This window comes from Paramormyrops kingsleyae, chromosome 13 (genome assembly GCF_048594095.1).
Source record: "Paramormyrops kingsleyae isolate MSU_618 chromosome 13, PKINGS_0.4, whole genome shotgun sequence".
Classification (NCBI taxonomy): Eukaryota; Metazoa; Chordata; class Actinopteri; order Osteoglossiformes; family Mormyridae; genus Paramormyrops; species Paramormyrops kingsleyae.
In genome coordinates this window covers 7274765-7289566 of record NC_132809.1, presented here as the reverse complement: position 1 = coordinate 7289566, position 14802 = coordinate 7274765, and the positions used below count along the sequence as shown (strand labels likewise).

The 14802-nt window shown below is 45.5% G+C and overlaps 1 protein-coding gene across 1 annotated transcript in view; it reads right to left on the bottom strand.

Moving 5' to 3' along the window:
* The window catches only part of pmfbp1 (polyamine modulated factor 1 binding protein 1), an 89767-nt gene that overhangs the window by 25266 nt on the left and 49699 nt on the right, over positions 1–14802 (bottom strand). The window contains exons 9-12 of the mRNA XM_072698108.1: positions 14331–14414; positions 12322–12492; positions 8311–8436; positions 1223–1369 (exon numbers count right to left, since the gene is read on the bottom strand). Of these exons, the coding sequence (XP_072554209.1) occupies positions 1223–1369; positions 8311–8436; positions 12322–12492; positions 14331–14414 (528 nt within the window). The remainder of the gene's footprint in view (positions 1–1222; positions 1370–8310; positions 8437–12321; positions 12493–14330; positions 14415–14802) is intronic.

Genomic DNA, 14802 nt, shown 5'->3' with positions numbered 1-14802 from the left:
TAAGGGGCCTAAATTACAGGCTTTGGCTTTAGTTATGCTAGCTTAGTTCAGCTCTCGCTTCTTTATTTTAGCCTATGCTAAGTATTGTTGTCTGGTCTTATTTCCAGCCATGGAATACCTCTCGGCCCTGCCGCTACCCGCCAGCCGGCAGGACAGTTCAAAAGGCATGTCTGAAACTTTAATAAAACAAAGTGCTTTCTTTTCAGAGAGGATTTTTTTTTTTTAACGGTCGGGCATGAAAAGGAATCTTTAAAATTGGCACTGGGGGAAAAAAAGGTAATGAAATATTGAAAGGGAGGAAAGGCGGGAGGGGGACGGACTGTCGCTCTGGTTCAGACGCCCGTGGCGCTGCTGCAGAAAAGGCACGGCTCTGGAGGTGCCGTTCTGGGCATTGCTGACAGTCTGTTCTGACACCGACTTTTTGGAGCAAATCCCTGACGCCACCCGCTGCCCCAAGCGAGGAGAGGACAGCATATATGCTGTCTGAGTGCAGCTCCAGATTAAACCCGCGCATCTCACATGCGGCCGAAGTGTTCTGTTAGATCACAGAAAGGATTTCCAGAATATTCCATTAATCGTAATGTTTGCACCATGATCGAGACTACACATCTATTCCTGACATTAGTCTCTCTTGTAACAAATGCCTGTATGTCGTTATGAAATGAGAAAATGACTATTACCATAAAAATAATGCTTTATCCTCCATCCAAGAGGTTACGCGTAGGTCTGCCTAGTGCTGTCCATTTGTTTCATACTAAAAACCCAGGAGCACAGAATTACCAGCGTCAATTACAGAGTATAGTTTCTCTGCCGCTGAAAGCAGCCAGACACTGATGTATAATTTTAATATTGCTAATTTAATTTAGCAATCTATCTATGTCAAATCGCGCATCTATTTTTCTCAATGTAACCCATGACAAAACATGCAGTTTGTGGGCATGGGGAGCAGGCATGTGAGCTTGCCCGGTCCCCACAGGTGCTTATTTTAGGAATGAGAAGATAGCAAACGGCTGCAGGGGGAAAAACAATGATTTAGCCATAAATCTAATAATTATAGCTATCACGGGAAGAAATATGATGGGCCTAACATAGATGCCTGAAACTAAAATGTGTTTATTATCTGAATATTTATGGTAATTATGCAAGGTCCCAGCTTATGCACCCATATATCTTTATTCAGTCATGCCACTGAAGACAGGGAAAGGCTGCAATCCTAACATACCCTGAGGGTGGCGCTGTGGAGCTCTTCCTTGCTGCGGCTGAACTTGTGCCGCAGGGCCGTTCTCTCTTTCTCCCACTGCCTCTCGTGACCCTGCAGTTCATCGTATGCCGTCTGCAGCCTTTGCAGCTCCGCATTCTTCTCCTGAAGCTGCGAAATGACAGAAACACTAAACAGGAAGTTTCCCGCCTCACGCCGTTGAGAAACAGGCCACTTCTGCTTGTGGATGGGAAGTGAAGAACATCACAGTGCCCCGAGGCCATTTCTCAAAGTGATGATGTGGATTTCAGACCGCCTTCAAACTTAATTACTACCCTCTGCATCACAGACACACATCACAGAAGTTGACGGTAAGCTCAAATGCGGACAAGAAGGAGAGACATGCTCGCTGGTTGGCCCGCAATCTTCCATTAATCATGTGACCGAGAAGAAAGCGGTAAGGGCCAAGATGCAGCTTGCCTGCTACTGACCCCCATAAAGTGACAGTCTAGCCCAACATGCTTCTTCCCATCGAAAAAAAAAGATAAAAATAACAGGAACAGCTTGTCGGAAATGAAATTTCAATTCATCCAGTCCCTTTATACGCCGGTGTGGAAAGCGGCGGTGGAGAAGGAGGATCAATAGCATTTAGACAGCCGAGCAGATTTCCTAAGTGTCGGATCAATAGGACGGGAGTGGGGGGGGGGGACACCCCGGCTTTTCTTTAGCTTTTGTACGGAACGGGAACAAATCCGGGGCCTCGGGCTAAATGAATCGACCAGCTGTTTTGGAGTTCTGCGGTGTAAATAAAGATCTACTCGGAGCGCTTTGGCTGAGGCCCGGTGGGGGCACAGAGGGGGCAGCAATGAGGCGGGACAGGAGGTCTGAGCGAGTCTATGAGGATTACATCCAGATTCCATCACACGGCAAGCGGCCCAGACAAAGCCAGCACTTTTTATAAGACTGCTATGACAGGGACCCGCCAGGATCTCAGAGTGAAACTTATCCGAGCATGGAGAATAAATCCCACAAAAAGCTTAATGACATCGCAACGTGCCCAGACTAGATCCACAGACTGGATTTGACCTCATCAAAATTGGTAATCTTTCACACCAAAATATGTAAATTTATCTGAATCAATCAAGATCTGAATGAGACTGGAGTTTGTGATGGGGGTTGTGGAAATGAACCACCTTCCAGAGACAAAGAAATCTTTTGGTGGTCCTGCTCCTGACACTCCTAGCACACCCCCGCCACCCCCTCACAATAACCCGGGGAGAAAATGCAAACTCCACACACATAGAGCCCTGGTGGAGACTCGATCCCTAGTCCCAGAGGCACTGCACCACCGTGACATGTGGGCAAATGAATTAAAGTAACTCCATTCATTCAGGGTATGAATCCTAATCTGTGAAGAACAACAGATTAAAAATGAAGACTCACAGAGGCCAAGACTACAGTTCTCTATCTCACTCATAATTCACATTTTCCCACTTTTTCCATTGAATTCTGTTACAGCTTTATCCTCCATCCACAAATATCAAGTCATTAACACCACTGTGGTCTTTCTCTTAAAATCCAACCCAATTACTAAAGCAGCAGGTAAAATGTGGATGAACTGTACAAGAAATGATCTGTTGCCATAGAGACATGATGTGAGAATCAGACTGTATGCGGCCAAGCGAACCAACCAACTGCAGAAAGTAATGGGCAAAGGCCACTTAGCCTCAAGAAGCTACAGTAAGGCTCATCTCTTTGGTCTAGAGCGGCACAATGTGCAATGTTCACATTGACATCGCATGTTACGCACATGCAATTATCACATCGCAAGGGTTGTGGTAGCTGGGTTCAGACCATTGATATGTTACATGAAAGCATTTTTACTCTGTCACAGGAAAGAACACTAGCTGATACAGAATCATTCTAAAGCTTGCCGCTGTTGCTGCCGAGTGAGCTCTGCATGCACTCTCTGGGCCATCACAATCATTTTGTCCTTGCCGTTTGACTCACTCATAGACAATGGGGAGCGTCGGTGAGGAAATTTAACAAAAATGATTAAGGAGGAGAAAGCGAACAAGAGCTGTTCACCAATAAACTCAAAAAAAATTTGCCTTCCGCCATACGGAAATATTTTGTATTCCACGGAGACGATACTGAGCAAAAGCAAGAGATTTATTGGCCCTGTTTTGTACCGACACAACTTATTTGACAGACTATTATGTTATAAATATTGCAAAAATTTCAAATATCAAGATGTGAATTTTTTTCCAATATTGTGCAACCCTAATTCAGATACATTTATCTATCTTTTTTGTGGGAAGTCAGAATAACAAGGCAATTTCCTTGTCCGTCATCTCTTTTCCACCTCAATGTAACACACAGAAGACTTGTTCGGGTGATATCTGGCACCACACTGGTCACTCTCACCCTGGTGATCGTCGTTTGCTTTGCTTGACACTGTTCTGTGAACCGGCCACTAATGTACCGTTCGTTCCTTCATTAGTGAGATCTGTGTTCGGTGGTGATAGGAAGGTAATACTATCGCCAGACGATGTGCATGTGTATGTTTCCACAGACCAGGGACTGAAAAATAAACTATTATCCAATAAGGCAGTGCGCCATTAGCGCTTATTGTAATAACACACTAGAGCAACAAACAGCTGAACCACAGGGAATGCGGTCCACCCCACGGCCCTCTACGGACCGGGCACCACTGCTCACAGCCAGCAAATTCCTGAAAAGTGTATGTTCGCGAACACAGGACAATTTCCCTTCTGTTGCTCTAGACTGACATGCAAGACGTTAAAAAAACACCAAAAGCCATTTCATCATTAACCGGGATTTCAACTACAAAGGAGTTATTACATCACAATTACAAGTGTTACCTGGCAACCAGCAACAGAGATGAGATTAAAAGCACTGGAGCTAAAACTAAGGCTCCTACTTAAAGAATTCAAAGGCTCTTAAAGTATTTAACAGGTAACCCATGATCTTACTGCTCTGTATATTACACTAATGTTCCCAAGCCCTCCAAATATCCGAGCAGGAAAAGATTCATTTGCTCTCAGTTGTCTCTGCAGGAATCCTTTAGAAACACTATCTTCAGTACATTTATACTTGGCCATTTAGCCAAATGTAGTGACTGACAATTATCGCCCTTTAATATAGTTGGGCAGTCTTCAGAGGTAACAGATTTGTGACCTTTACACACCTCCCTACCTGCCTCTTCAAGCTTGATCACCATGGGATGAGAGGCAGGACTCTCCTTTATCCTAAATGTTACGCTCCCACTTTTCATGTTGGCCTGTGTGTCCAAAGCATCACGCAGATTCACTTGCAAACGGCGGTGCTGACGCTGCTTTGACCAGCCCTGCTCAGCCGCGTCCGAATCGGCGGTCATAAATCTCAAAGGCACGGCGACGCAGAGGAACCGGCATCTGAGACGGAGATGGAGGAGCGATATCGCATCAGAGGAAAATCTTGGAATACACACGTGAAAACTTAAGCAAGTTTTAATGAAATAAAGTCTGAGAGAAGCAATTACACATCTAATCAGAGCTTTCTGCATGAAAGTGCCTGTCCCTTATCTCACTCCCATTTGCATCATAACACGTGCAATATTAATTCCCGACTTTACTGCTTATTGGGGGAGCCGAGTATGAAAAGCCATTAGGGCGGCAAATGGGAAAGCAATTTGCTGTCACACAGATTTGACTCTATTAAATAGAAAAACCTTGTTAACCATTTGGAATTAGTGCCATTGGACAAAAGACTTTCAGCTGCACTCTACTAAAATCGGTAATTACTCTTCATGCCTCTCTCTCACTCTTCTGCTCGTTACCGCAGCGGGACAAGAACAGCAGGACATAGGTGCTGCTGGGGGGGAGGGGTAAAGATGGGGATAATTAAAGAAGATTCATTTAATATGTCCTATATGCAAACCATGAAGGAACCAGAGGACAAGTGGACATGACCCCCCAGGGGTGTAGACAATCACACGACTCCTTCGGTGCTTCGGGTGGGGTTTGCTAAGGTCCTGCTCTCTCGATCTCTTGCCCTGAGTGAAAACATCATCTCTTCCTGAGGAGTGAAGCTGCCACACACACACACACATACACACACACACACACACACACACACACACGCATGCTCTTCATCCACATCCACACATCACTCTGTCCTCTCCATGGCCTCTGTCTGCCATTACGGGCTTGTTAGGCAGACACCGTGAGAATTAATGAACAGCTTCCTGTTGTGTGGCTGAGGGGTGACAGATGGCATCCTCGGGCTTGGCTGGGGGTTAATTGGCGGAAGGCACATTGGCAGAAAGACCTCCAGCCCACTCACAACACTGCTGGCCCACTCCCAATTTGGGACGGGCTCTGTTTCTGAATTAAACCCTGCAGAAAGTGATGGAGTCTGTCCCGACCTGGCCTTTATAGAGAGACATCAGGACGTACATATCTTACATCCATTGGCGGTCTATGGGCAGGTGAGGTCTTTCTTGAAATGAGAGGGAGAGATTAAACGCAGACCTGCGTTTGACATAATCACCTGCAAATGAAGGGTACGACGGGTAAGCCATCGCTCACCTTTATTAATGAAGGAACGAACGAAAGCACTCAACCTGCGTTTTAAACGAACGAACACTAACATGAAGAGGTGCCAAAGGCATTTTTAACACGAGATCAGAGAGCAGGAACACGCTGGTGACACAGCAGTGTAACAGCCTCTGTACGCCCCATGAGTGACCAGCAGGAGGGGACCAAGAGCAACCCCACAAGGCAGAGGCGCTCCGGCGCTGGGGGAGGAAAGGTCGAGGAGGAGAAGGCAGCTCCGAGCACCACCCTCCCCCTCCCCCTCCCCCTTTTTCGTTCCCGACCTGGTCTCATTAACACACACCCCTGACATCATTAAGGTGTTTTCAGCAAAATTAATTGAAAGACAGATTAAAAATAAATTAAGAGCAATGCGTTTGTGAATGCGTGTGCGTGCTTCATAAATCATCCTGAGGAGCCGGCAGCCGACTGCCATAATTAACTACACACTATTTATTTTCTCCTGACGGTAGAAATTAGAATTCAGACACACAGATTACATTAGGGGTGCACGTCGGGGTGGGGGTGGGGGGGGGTATGCAGGGGGCTGTGTGGAATAATTTAAAGATACATGTCAGGCTAGAGCTGAAGCCCAGGATGAAATTTCATTGTGTGTTTGTTCATAAACATGCAGAGGTAACTAAAACATGTGTGAGGGAAACAGTGTACAGTGTACACACACAGTAGCAGTCAAAAGTCATTTTCTCTGCTTTAGGACAGAGACCCCAAACACATGTATATGTATGCATTATCTGCTGGCCATTGTGCAGGACATTTCCATAGCAGTCATGACAAATAGGAAGTGAAGCCCGCTAACTCCAATTCACCATATTTATAAGATGGGAATCAGGCCGCTCCCTGGCCGGTGAGGAGGTGCACGCTCCCCCCAGCTTCAGCACCCCCCACCCAAACCCAAACCTCCACTCGGCCCCATCTGCCCAGCAGATCTACAGATGTCACTCCAAGCTACATAATGCTATTCTCTCTTTGATGTTTCCGTAAAAATGCACCCTTTAATAAAATATACTCATTAAAAAAACGTCACCCGGTTACCAAGAAGGGGAAATAAATGGCTGCGGTTTTAGAAATAAATTATCGTACAAGGAAACAAAGTAAAGCAAAAACATCTCAGAAGAACTGCGATTATCTGGCGATGAGTAATAATGCAGCATTTTACTGCCGGAGGAACAGCACTTAATCTAGCACAAACATAGTGTCATGCAAAGTATACATAAAAAAAATGCCAAATGGACATTTTAGACGGCAGCAAAGAGGTAAAGGACAAAGCCCACCGCTTTTCTGGGGGAGGATCAATGGAAAGCAAACACTACCGATGTCACAACATGCGGCCAAAACACATGGAAAAAACACATTCAGAAAGAATAAAACACTGATGAGAAACTCTGTGAAATCAGAGTTTTCTGTGAAATGAAGGGCATATTCCCAAAATGCAGAAATGCACAGTGGTAATACGGCAGCTCTACGTCAAGCGGGCCACTTTTTGGCTTAAACGATGCAGCACCACATGACTTATTATAACCAAGAGCACCAGAACTGGAATTAGCTGTAATATCTTTGCAATAAGGTAACTCTAAGGCCTAAGTTTATTGTTATATTATTGTTTATTGTTATATAACCATCAAAAAGTTCAAAAGTGATCTTTAAAAAGTAGAGGTTGTTTCATACTGTATTAGGTTTTACAACCTTTGTCTGTAGAGAAGCAAAATCTATGTCTGCTTTGGATAGATTTGTGAGACTGTTTACAAAAAGAGGGCTACTACATTATGTTTATTTACTATAAAACTTCTCATTGCAACATCCGTATTTTTAAAAGAGAAAACCACACACTTTACCATGCCGCATATGAGCTTCGTGCCTCCAGCCTCACACTTCTGGTGGATTTGTGATCAAACACAGATTCACATTCCCAGATCCGAGGTCTCAGGATGGCTCTGCGGGCTTATAATAAGCAGACGAAACGTGACCGATCGCATAGCGCTCTTCCTTTGTCACAGACGGACCTCCGATGTCTACAATGTGGTTAAGAAAGGACTGGAATCATCACTGGTGATGGAGGGTATGAATACATAAGAGGTCATGCAGCTGTCCAGGCAGTGAGCAAGAGAGGCTCCATTTTGATGCTTATTCTAGCTCGGCAGCACCTGGAAGGGCAAAATCACTCAGAGCACAAAGGATCTCCTAGCGTTTGCAGCTGCTGTAATCAACACCGGCTTCCCCCAGTGCAAAGCAAGCGCGGCCTCTGCTGTACACATCGGACTGAGCAAAACTGAGGGACCAGAGTATCACCAGCACTCTCTGGCTCTCCAGGATGCGATCACCGGCAGCGGTCGGCCATTTGCCCGTCCCTGGGACGCGTCTGCATCACAGACGATTCGGTCGCGTTCAAACACACTGAATCTCTGGGTTCCCACTGACATGCTGATCTGCTGTATCGTAAAATGAGAGGCCCCTAATATTAAACGCTCCACCTGAGCCTTCCACACGTCGACACACCTGGCAAGCTGGGGGGGGGGGACAAAACGTGGGATGTGGCCGGTCTGACGGTGCGTTCCGGAGGTGAGGCTGGCGGGGCATGAGCCGCAGAGAGGACGCTGTGGCATCAGGGGGCGCCCTGGTAATCTGCGACAGAGCACATGCATTACACTTGGAGTCCATCCATCCATCCATTTTCCAAACCGCTTTTATTCTCATTCTGAGTATATTTACAACATCAGGAGAAGGTATGGTCCTTCCTTCACCTCTGTCCACCTCTGAGTTAGTCACAGATGAGCTGAAAAGCAAGTCATTGCTTTCCTCGAGCAAAAAGCTAAGCCTGAAACACCATTTAAAAGCATCAGTGTGATCTGATATGGGCCAAGGCTGGAAGCCATTGCAGTGCACAGAAAGAGACCACCAGCAGTGCTGCCGCAGTCCCTCGTGTTGCCATTAGGGGTCTCTCTTTCACTGTGCATGCTATGCTGCCCACTCACACACCCACTAGGGCCTCTCCCACCGCCACATAATATATTACTCCATCATTTGAAAATGGCAGTTTTTTGAAAATTCACCTTGATTATCAGACATTAAAAGTGACTTATCCAGTGCGAGTGTCTGGCTGGGGGGGGGAGGGGGGGGTCGCAGACAGCCGAACAATGCGGTCCGCCATGGTATTAGCGCCTCGCTGGGGTGCGTGGGGAGGGACGGGGGGGGGACCCTTTGTTCTCTCCCACATCCAATTATTTCTAACGTGTGCCTCCTTTCACAACAACAAGAGCGAATTTCATTTTAATGCACCTATTCTCAAACAGAAACCATGGGTTAAAAATGAAACGGGGGGCCACGTCAAACAGACCCCACCCTCCACACAAGGCACACGCTTAATCATAATCATAATCATAATGATGAAAATGCACATACATTTAAAAACACTAGTAGATAAACAGAAAACACATTTAATCACACAGGCAAACATTGACCAGCACAGAAAGCTTCAGAGATCCCCTCATAACATCTTTACACACTAATATATATCTGCAAAATGCCCAGCAGCTCTGTGGCCAAATATTTTCTAATTGGATGAGTGCTTTATTTGGTGTCAGAAATAGAGTGTTAAAAAAACAACGGAAAAAACAGCCCAGTTCCCAGAAGGCTGTGCAGCAGAGATGGCCTCTTATTAAGCGAGCGCTGTGCCTGTGATATAAGACCCAGCTCTAACCTTTCATCTTCACCAAAACACAGCCGGCAGGCAGAGTGCACCGCACTTCACAGGGAAATGAGGGAATCGGAATAAACAAGATAAAAACGGCGGAGATTTGGGCTGATATTAATGGCGCTCGCCGCACGCTGCTCTGTAGTGACAACCTCTTCTGGTTGGTACTGATCCCCCCCCCCCCCCCCAGCATTAAACAATACGTCCAGTGGATCTGGAGAAACAATGACAAGCGGGGAGTTTACCATAACATAAGACATTTGTAAACTTGCAAATACAAGTTCAATAAAAAAAAGGCCTCTAGAAGCATAATTCAGATTTGGGGCCAATTCCTATTCCGGGACTCAAACTGGAGTGAAGCTGGTTTGATATTGATGACTGAATTAGGGCAGAGGACTGCCCAAAATCTTCCCTCACTGCCCCCCCTGCTAATCAAATGTTTTATTGGAAATTGCTGGCCAGTCTGACCTCCAGCTGCCCCCCTCACCCCCACCATACCCAAGGTAGCCGTCAGCAGGGCAGGACTGGCTTTCCCTCAAGAATCCGTGTGTGGACACCCATGGTGCCCTGTGACGAGTGCGTGGCTTGGTGTTTGACAAACCAACAGATGGACACTGAGATCTAAATGAAAATTAAATACATGTGATTGATAAGACCCAGGAATGAGATACAAGAATTCCACAGAAGTCTCCCAGGAAGGTGAACCTAACATAACTCACAAATGAAGAGCCTGAGTGGTGTGGGGCCATAAAGAGGGGGTCAGTGTGAACAGTGGTTGGGAAGCAGAGCCTGGCACAGGTCAGGGGTACCAGCTAAAGAGAGCTTATGGAAGATGCATGGAGGCCAAGCTCCACACCACTGCTCAGCAGAACCGTTTCTTCAGAGACCTGTGAACATCAGATATCTGTAAACCTGAGAGATCCACATACCTCAGAGATCTGTAAACCTTAAAAATCCCCATGTCACATAGACCTGTAGGCAATCGAGATCTATAAACCTGAGAGATCCACATACATCAGAGATCTGTAAACCTTAAAAATCCCCATGTCACATAGACCTGTAGGCAATCGAGATCTATAAACCTGAGAGATCCACATACCTCAGAGATCTGTAAACCTTAAAAATCCCCATGTCACATAGACCTGTAGGCATCAGAGATCTATGAACCTCAGAGACCCATATATCCCAAAGATCTGTAAACCTTAGAGATCCACGTAGATTTGGGTAATTCAGGTCCAGAGAGAGCGAAAGCCCAGACAGGGATTTTGTTTCAACCAAGCAGTTGAGTACTCCGTGACTCTTTATGCTAACAAAATCCCAGTCTGGACTTTTACTCTCTGGACCTGAATTACCCTACTCAGGATCCATGTACTTCAGAGATTGGTAAGCACTAGAGACCTATCCTCAGAGATCCATATATCCCAGATATCTGTAAATCTCAAAGATCCACATGCCTCAGAGATCTGTAGGCATCGGTGATCCACATGCCTTAGAGATCTTTAAGCATCAGAGATTTGTATGCTCCAGCTTATCAGACAACATTCTGTTCTAGACACACCACCTCCGGCTTCAATCAAGCTATTCCTGCATCAATATCCCCAAAATGTCTATTAACTACAAATCCTATTCAATCAAAACAGGAAAAAAAACAATCTCCCACCTTAGGTACTATATCTAAAGTAAAGTGATTTAATTGTGAAGTACTATATTGAAAACTTCAATAACAATTTCATTAGAAGAGCTTTTAATAGAAATTTCAGACCAAATGCAGTTGTTCACAGAAAGTCTAAAGGTGTGTGAAGAACTGGCACCAAAGACATTATTTTTGAAGTTCAGAACAGCGTTGCAAGCAACATTAGATCATTTGTTTGGCGTGTAAGATTCTTATAAGCAGTGTCAATGAAATCAAGGAAACACGGCAACATTAAGATGAACAGTAATGAGAAATAGCAGCTTTATATTTATACGTGAAAGATGCTCAAGTGGAACTTGGGTTTTCAGGGTAGATCACTGGATTCTCAGAAAGGCTACCACATGAATGATGGGTGGACAGGACAAGCAGGTTGCGGATGTTACAAATCAACCACATGGCTGCAAGAACAAAGGCATTTCTCTGGATGAGTGTGGCTGAGCGATGGGGTGACAAGAGGTACCCGAGACCTCGCCCCCCCCACCAGCACAGCTTAATGAAATGTCCACCCCCGCCGGCTTTACACCCTCAGCATGTTGCATGGCAGCAATCTGCACGTCAGCAGGGATTAAACAATGGAGATGTGATTCCTCCACTTTTGAAGGGCAAAGCCCATAAGTTCCATGGAGCAAGTGAAGAGAAAAACCCATACAAAAGTACACATCTGCATACAAACATTCAGGTACAAAAACACCTGCTTACGCATGTATAGGTCGGCACAGGTACATGAACTACCTACATATGTAAACACTCATACAGGTACATAAACTATCTATATATATATAAACATCCATTCAGGTACATAAACTACCTACCTATGTAAATACCCACACAGGTACATAAACTACGTACATACGTAAACACCCATACAATTACAAAAACTACCTACATATGTAAACATCGTATACAAGTTCATGAACATCGGAATGCATATGTAAACACCTATAGATGTACAAAAACACCTGCATACACATGTAAATACCCATACAGGTACAAAATACCTAAATACACATGCAAATCCAAACACCTGCATACATGTATTGACAGGAACAGCGGGATCAGCGAGTACAGTTCTGAAGAGCTTACATAGAGAGTGTGATGGATAGCAGTATCCTGGGCTGCTCACCTCGCGAGTGGCATCCTGTGCTCTGCCCTGGCATTCTGAGAGCCTTCCCTGAACTTCTTCTAGTTCCCGCTGTAAGTCCAGGTACTTTTGTTCGGTCAGCTTGGCTTCTGTGCTGTGCTTCTCCTGGGCTCTGGCCTGCAGAGTGCATACCTCTCCCGTCAGCCTTTCCACCTGTGAGGCGAGGCAATACAAGATAAGGTGGGGTAACGAGGGGTTTTGTTACCTTGTGGGCAGGGTCTCTGGGTCACATAACTGATGCCTCTGATATTTGTCTATCAGTATGTCATTTATATACCCAGTGGCGTGTTTATTAGTTACCATGACTCATTAAAGCAAACAGCCTGCTCCTCCAAACAGCCAATCATGTGGCTGCAACGGAATACATGCAGTCTGCAGACAGGAGGTTCAGTTCAATTGAAAAGACTTTTCATAGAAAGTTGGCTAATTTGAGTTGTCAATAAAGCAGCTTAAAAAAAAACATGTTAAAGAGCCTGGAGTATGTGATATGTGAAGGCATCAGCACCACAGTACCACTGTGTGATGGTGATAATGCCAGCCTCAGCACACCCTGGACACAGCAGCGCTTGGGGACATGATGACTCCAACATGGTGAGGTTCGGTCATCTGGAGCCACTCGTCTGGTGAGGTTAGGTGATGTGGAGACCTTCCGCATGGTGATGTACAGGCTTCTTGTGTGATGTGGAGACCTTCCGCATGGTGAGTTTTGGTGATGTACAGGCCTCTTTGGTGATGTGGAGATCTTCTGCCCAGTGATGATTGGTGATGTACAGGCCTCTTGTGTGATATGGAGACCTTTTGCAAGATCAGGTTTGGTGATGTACCAGCCTCCTGTTTGGTGTGGAAACCTTCGGCATGGTGAGGTTTGGTGATGTACAGGCTTCTTGTGTGATGTGGAAACCTTCGGCATGGTGAGGTTTGGTGATGTACAGGTCTCTTGTGTGATGTGGAGACCTTCTGCCCAGTAAGGTTTGGTGATGTACAGGTCTCTTGTGTGGTGTGACGACCTACTGCATAGTAAGGTTTGGTGATGTACAGGCCTCCTGTTTGGTGTGGAAACCTTCCGGCACGGTTTGGTTTGGTGATGTAAAAGCGTCTTGTATGATGTGGAGACCTTCTGCCCAGTGAGGTTTGGTGATGTAAAGGCCTCTTGTGTGGTGTGGAGACCTACTGCATAGTGAGGTTTGGGGATGTAGTGCAGTGTTTCCCAACCATTTTCTCTGCCACAGCACACTTTTCATAAGGTAATTATTCCAGGGCACACCAGTGATTAACACATATTATTCTCTAACTAATTACATGTATCTTATTCTTCTTTACCTTTTGGTTCACGATCAAGTTCATTTCCTAAAATTTTCCTTTTAAAAAATTCGTCCCTAATCTTGTCTTTTTACTTCCTGGCAGTTTGCTGATCACATACTCATGGTCAGGTGTCAGTCACAGAGTGGCTGGCTGCATTTGAAAACGTTTAAAGCCTTTTGGATATTTTATATATATGTTGTGTGTTATGCCGTTATGTACACACACACGCACACACACACACACGGCACACCTGCCCTGTTCTAATTCCACACAAGTGTGCTGCGGCACACCAGTTGAATAACACTAATGTAGAAGCCTACGTCAGCAATGAGGTGATTTACAGGCCTGCTGCATAGTGAGGTTTGGTGATGAGGAGGCCTTCTGTGCAGTGAGGTTTGATGAAGTAGAGACCTCCTACATCAGGGGTGCCCAACTCCTGTCCTGGAGGGCCAGAGCCCTGCACATGTTTGGGTTTCCCTTCATTTAACTGATTCAACTCCATGTGCTAATTACCACACAGCTCTTGAGCTGAATCATTTATGGTGGAACAGGGAAAGAACTAAGCTACACAGGGCTCCGGCCCCCCAGGACTGCATTTGGGCACCCCTGTCCTACATGGTGAGGTTGTAGGTATTCTGCAGACCTCTTACAAGGTGAGGTTTTGTGAGGATACAGTACCAGCGACTTACCTCCACACTCAGGTCCAGTTTATAGCACCTCAGGGCATCATTCTCTCCCTCGACCTTCACCAGATGACCTTTCACCTCTGACAGCTAAGTGACGGCAAATAACACGAACCACATTCTCTCAGTTTATGTATATCAAAAAATCAATACAGTTAAGGCAAGACGGCACATTCTTCCAAGCCATCAACCTGCAATTTCAATGAATAAGGCACATGCAGTCTGAGTATTTCACATCTATGCGGCACTACTGGATTAGGCTAAGAAACATTCAGTCACCAATTTGTATATTTACATACACAGTGATTACACACTGGAAAAGGGCCGTAAGAAGTTCACAGCTATATTGGACGCAGAAACAAAGATTGTAATTGTTCTAGTACTTCTTGCAGGGAACCTCCCAGCTTACTGTGGACTGGGAGGCTTTCACTCCACCAGCCATCAGCTACACTTTTCATTCAAGCATCACACCAGAATC